This window comes from Gekko japonicus, unplaced genomic scaffold, assembly GCF_001447785.1.
Source record: "Gekko japonicus isolate JY-2015 unplaced genomic scaffold, Gekko_japonicus_V1.1 scaffold5432, whole genome shotgun sequence".
Lineage (NCBI taxonomy): Eukaryota > Metazoa > Chordata > Lepidosauria > Squamata > Gekkonidae > Gekko > Gekko japonicus.
In genome coordinates, this window is record NW_015177186.1 from 33,221 (window position 1) to 39,356 (window position 6,136).

General features: G+C 55.7%; 1 protein-coding gene across 1 annotated transcript; it reads left to right on the plus strand.

Moving 5' to 3' along the window:
• Nucleotides 1-648: 648 nt before the first annotated feature.
• Nucleotides 649-5,138, plus strand: LOC107124874 (prolactin-releasing peptide receptor-like). The gene is made up of 3 exons (XM_015428376.1): nt 649-701; nt 783-804; nt 4,086-5,138. Exons 1-3 carry the CDS (start codon nt 649-651, stop codon nt 5,136-5,138), a joined length of 1,128 nt encoding a protein of 375 aa, XP_015283862.1.
• Nucleotides 5,139-6,136: the final 998 nt, after the last annotated feature.

The following is a 6,136-nucleotide window of genomic DNA, read 5'->3' on the forward strand; positions in this document are numbered from 1 at the left end:
AGTTCGAGACCCGAGTGTGCCACATGACAGAGTGAGCTCCCGTCTTTAGTTCCAGCTCCTGCCAACCTAGCAGTTCGAAAGCAAGAAATTGCAAGTAGATAAATAGGTACCACTTTGGTGGGAAGGGAACAGCGTCCCGTGCACCTTGGTGTTTAGGTCATGCCAGCCACATGACCACAGAAACGTCTTCGAACAGTGCTGGCTTTTCAGCTTGGAAACGGAGATGAGCACCGCAACCCTAGAGTCGGATTCGACTGGCTTTCGAGCAAGGGAGACCTTTACCTTCACTTTTTAAGGTGCTACTGGATTATTTTCTACTGCTACAGACAGACTAACACGGTGACCCATCTCGATCTTTCTGCCCACGTCTCCTGGGCTTGAGCCGTGGCACTGAGAAACCAGGTCCCAGGACTGGGCTTCTCCTCTCAGACTGAGCCCTGCCTTCGTCTCTTCTCTCTCTTTTCCACGGTTCTGTATAAATCCCCGGCAAGGCGAGAGTTACAACAGTTCCCCAGCAGAGGGGAGAAGAGAAGAAAGACGCACCAAAGGCCAGTCTGCCAGCTTCAGCCCAAAGCGCTGCGATGAACCAGGACGCGGCAAATTCACACAGAGCCCGTGGCCGCTGAGCCGGCAGCCGGACCCGCAAGGATGTCCCGTCTGGATGCGATGCCTTCCTCTTTGTCCAAAGCATCCCGCCGCAGGTAAGGGCTTTGCGCGAGAATCCTTCTGTCCCTTCCAGCTGGGGAATGTCTCCCTGACACCTGTCACTCCAAACTCGTCAGGCTGCGGAGCCCATCGGAGCACGTAATTATTTAGGGGTCCTCAGTTTTGGAAAGCGGATTTTCCCAAGGGTCACGTTTGGAGAAAGAGCAGGAGAACTTGGAGAGAGAGACGATGGACGCTCACAGGCAGGCAATTTCGTATAACGTTTTTTGGATGCCCTTATGGGGTGGGGGGGAAGCTTGACGGAAAACAAGCTGGGTAGTCGTGGTCTTGCAATGCGAAGATAAATATTTAATATTGGGATTAATTATTATTATGGGGCGGACTGTGGCTCCCTGGATTGTCTTCCTAGAGACAGGGAGGAATGTGAGGAACTCCAGAGGGATCCGTCGAGGCTGGGTGAGTGGGCATCAGCACATGAGGTTCGATGTGCTGGGATACACACTGTGCAAAGGGATACACACTGGAGCCAAAAATCCCAACTATAAATACACGTTCATGGGGTCTGAACTGGCAGAGTCTGACCAAGAGAGAGATCTTGGAGTCATGGTAGATGTCAACTGAAAATGTTGAGACAGTGTGCGACTGCAATAAAAAAGGCCAATGCTTGCTGGGGATTACTAGGAAGGGAACTGAAAACGAATCGGCCAGTATCATCATGCCCCTGTATAAATCGATGGGGTGGCCTCGTTTGGAACGCAGTTAAGGGGCAGCCGGAACGATTAAGGAATGGAACTCTTTCCCTCTGAAGAAAGGTTAAAGAGGTTAGGGGCTCTTCAGCTTGGAGAAACGATGCTCGAACAGTGACGCGATCAAGGTGTACAAAATGATGCATGGGATACAATACAAGGACGCGTGGGCACGTCATGAAATGAATGAGCTGTAGGCTGAGAACAGATTAGTAATTAACAGGTGGAATTGACTGCTGAAGGAAGGGATGGCGGCTACAAGCACAGACAGCTTCAAAAGGGAACTGGATGAACATCTGGAGCAAAGGTCCATCAGTGGCTATTAGCCACAAGGTATAGATGGTACAGGAGCTGCGGTGGCTCAAGTGGTTAAGGCGCTGACCTGCAGGCTGTGGAAGGTCAGTAGTTCAGCAGTTCGAGACCCAGGGGTGCCGCATGACGGAGTGAGCTCCCGTCTCTAGTTCCAGCTCCTGCCAACCTAGCAGTTCGAAAGCAAGAAATTGCAAGTAGATAAAATAGGTACCACTTCGGTGGGAAGGTAACAGTGTTCCGTGCGCCTTGGTGTTTAGTCATGCCGGCCACACGACCACGGAAACGTCTTCGGACAGCGCTGGCTCTTCGCCTTTGAAACGGAGATGAGCACCGCAACCCTAGAGTCGGACTCGACTGGCTTTCGAGCAAGGGAGCCTTTACCCTTATAGATGGAACACTCTGTCTGGGGCAGTGATGCTCTGTCTCCTTGGTGCTTGGGGGGGTCACCGTAGGAGGGCTGCTGGAGTTCTGGCCCCACTGGTGGACTTCCTGGTGACCCCTTGGTTTTTGGCCACTGTGTGCCACAGCGTGTTCGACTGGTGTTCTTATGTCTGGGGCAGGGATGCGCTGTCTTCTTGGAGCTTGTAGTGTATCCAGCCTGACATGTCCGGACATGCCCGGACTGGCTCAGGCACAAACACCACTAGCTTCATGCCGAAAGACGATGGGCCAGTAGGATCCTAGCCAGGCCCAATGAAAGGGCTAGGTCCCCAGCCGGGAGGCCAATAGGTCTCTCGGTTACTGTAAATAGCCTATCGGGAGTGGGGTGTGTGTTTGGTGTGTTTGGTGGCGGGTTTTCTGAAGGAATATAAGCCAGCCTGCGAGCCAGCCAAGTGTCTTTGTTCCGGACTAAATAAAGGTATGCTTAGCTGAAATCACTCTCTGGCTGTATACTTTTCAGAGCTTGGGAGGGGGCAACAGTGGGAGGGCTTCTGGAGTTCTGGCCCTGCTGGTGGACCTCCTGATGGCACCAAGGTTTTCACCACCGTGTGACACAGAATGTTGGACTGAATGGGCCGTTGGCCTGATCCAACATGGCTTTTATTTTAAGGAACGGGAGGTTGTTTCTAGAAGAGGAAACAAAAAATTAGTTACAGAGATCGGGGCTAGCTGCGGCCCCGCTGCTCCATAAAAGTTTCAGTGCACCTGATTCTTCTCACACACACCAGGGGTCATTTCGTAGAAACAGAGGTGCAGGAGCTCATTAGCATAACTCATTAGCATATCTTATTTGCATATGCCACACCCCCTGACGTCACCAGAAGTGTGTCAGAAGGCAACACCCACTGCTCAGGCGCCACTGGACTGTTTTGGATTGCTAGCTATTGGGGGAGGGGGAACGTGCAGATCTGCCCTCGCAGAGGAGGGAGAGCTTGTACCTGAATAAAACTTGGTCTTAAAGGTGCCACTGGACTGTTTTGGATTGCTATCTGGGGTGGGCTCTGCAACTTACCTTGCTGCTTCTTGCTCCTCGTGGCCCGACTGAGGGCTGCTGGGAACAGGGGGCGGGGCTTGTTGCATGTGCCCGCTCCCTGGGCTCTTTACTGCCGGAGCTCCGCTCCTGTGCGCTCCTGCAGGAAATGACCCCTGACACACACACACACACACACACACACCACTTTAGACCTTCCCCTAGCAAGGCCTGGAGACCTCCAGGAATTACCAGTGTGCTTCAGACAATAGAGATCAGCTCCCCTGGAGAAAATGGCTGCTTTGGAGGGCGGACTCTACATGACATTCTGCCCCACTGAAGTCCCCTACTTCCTCAGACCCCACCCTCTCTAGGCTCCGCCCCCGAAGCTCCGGGTGTTTCCCAGTCCAGAGCTGGCGACACCATCTCTCCACGGTATGCCGTGGCCTCTGGGGAGACGCCAAGCGGGAGCAGATGACAACGGGGGCCCCGTGCTTGATTTGCCTTTAGCGTTTGGCGCTCAGAGGTAGACTGCCTCTACAAGTGGAGGCTTGCTTTTGCCGTCAGTACCAACTGTGCTTGAAGAGCTTCTTCTTCAACAGTCAGTGGCCACGTCTGGTGCCAGTTTGGTGTCGTGGTAAGGCATGCGGGCTCTAATCTGGGAGAACCGGGTTTGAGTCCCCACTCCTCCACGTGCAGCCGCTGGCCTGACCTTGGGTCAGTCACAAGTTCTCTCAGAGCTGTTCTCTCAGGAGCAGTTCTGGAAAGAGCTCTCTCAGCCCCACCTGCCTCACAGGGTGTCTGTTGTGGGGAGGGGAAGGGGAAGGAGTTTGTAAGCTGCTCTGAGACGCCAAGTGAAGGGCGGGGTATAAATCCAATCTCTTCTCCTCCTCCTCCTCCTCCTCCTCCTCCTCCTCCTCCTCCTTCTTCTTCTGTCCCTTCCTCTGCAGGCAGATCTGATGGAGCCTAACCACACCTTTCCGGGGAACTGGAGCGTCCCCGAAGACCCTTTCATCGGCCTCCAGCTCCTGCTCCGGTTCAAGCCGTTCTTTGTGCCTCTCTACTGCCTCCTGGTGGCGGTGGCGTGCCTGGGCAACTGCTTCCTGGTGCTCTGCATCGTGGCCGACCACAAGCTCCACAACGCCACCAACTTCTTCTTGGGCAACCTCTCGGTGGGCGACCTCCTCATGTGCCTGGCCTGCGTGCCCCTGACCGTCTCCTACGCGTTCGAGCCCCGTGGCTGGCTCTTTGGGCCCGCCATGTGCCACGCCGTGGTCCTCCTGCAGGCCGCCACGGTCTACGTCTCGGTCCTCTCGCTCACTGCCATCGCCGTGGACCGCTACGTGGTGGTGGCCTACCCGGTGCGGCGGCGCATGGCCTTGCGCTACTGCGGGCTGGTGGTGGCGGCCATCTGGGCGGCCTCTCTGGTCTTGGCGGTGCCCCCGGCCCTGTACACGACCTACCTGGACCTCAGCAGCATCGGGCACGAGCTCTTCATCTGCGAGGAACTCTGGGACCGGATGGAGACGCAGCGGCTGCTCTACTCGTGCGCCATGCTCTTCGTCAGCTACATGGTCCCCCTCTTGGCCGTCACCGTCTCCTACTGCTCCATCTCAGCCCACCTCCGCCGCCGGGGCGTACCCGGCTTGGCCAGCTCCCACCAGGGCCAGTGGAACAGGCAGAAGCACAGGACCTTCGCCCTCTTGGTGGTCTCCGTGCTGGCCTTCGCTTTCTGTTGGATGCCCCTCCAGGTCCTCAACCTGGTCCGAGACCTGGACCCCAACTTCTCCGTCCTGAGCAAGCGGTACATCAATGTGGCCCAGCTCTCCTGCCACCTCATCGCCATGTCCTCCGCCTGCTACAACCCCTTCATCTATGCCTCCCTCCACCGCAAGTTCCGGGCCCACCTGTGCGGCTACTTCTGCCGCAGGGGGGAGGGGAGGGGCGAGTCGGTCCACACCGACCCCCGCGATACCAGTGCCCGGGGCACAACTGCAGTGTGATGGGACTTCACCGGTGCCCGGCTTCTCGCTTAAACTGGACACGCCTCGCTGGTTGGCCTGGATTAGCAGCCCCAGGGGTCATTTCGTAGGAAAAGAGGTGCAGGAGCTCATTAGCATACCTCATTAGCATAACTTATTTGCATATGCCACACCCCCTGACGTCACCGGACGTGTGTCAGAAGGCAACACCCACCGCTCAGGCGCCACTGGACTGTTTTGGATTGCTAGCTATTCGGGGGGGGGGGACATGCAGATCTGTCCTCGGTGGCGCCAGTGTTCCCTCTAAGCTGAGTTAGTGTGAGCTAGCTCACAGTTTTTAGCCTCCGGCTCACACATTTTTGTCTTGGCTCAGGAAGGATGGCTCCAGAGACAACTAATTTATGCAGCAGCCAAATGGCTCGCTCACAATTTTAATGCCAGTAGCTCACAAAGTAGAATTTTTGCTCACAAGGCTCCATACCTTAGAGGGAACATCCTCACAGAGGAGGGAGAGCTTGTATCTGAATAAAACTTGGTTTTAAAGGTGCCAAAGGACTCTTTTGGACCAGGGAGGGGCTCTGCAGCTTACCCGACTGCTTCTTGCTCTGACTGAGGGCTGCTGGGAGCAGGGGGCGGGGCTTGTTGCATGTGCCCGCCCCCTGGGCTCTTTACTGCCGGAGCTCCACTCCCGTGCGCTCCTGCAGGAAATGACCCCTGAGCGGCCCGATTTCAACGTGGCACCGTGAGCATGCGGTCTAAGGTAGCTGGCCTGGAGATCTTCCAGAATGACAGCTGATCTCCGGACGGCTGCTTTGGAAGGTCGATTCTCTGCTATTGTATCCTGGTGAGGTCTCTCCACTCACCGAACCCTGCCGTCTCCGGGATCCACTCCCAAAATCTCCAGGAATTTATCAACCAAGAGCTGGTAACCACGACACCATGGCCTGCAAAGGTCCAAGGGACTGTTTTTGCCTTGCCCGTGTTATGTTTAAAAGCAAGCCGAAGAAGGAACTGGGCGC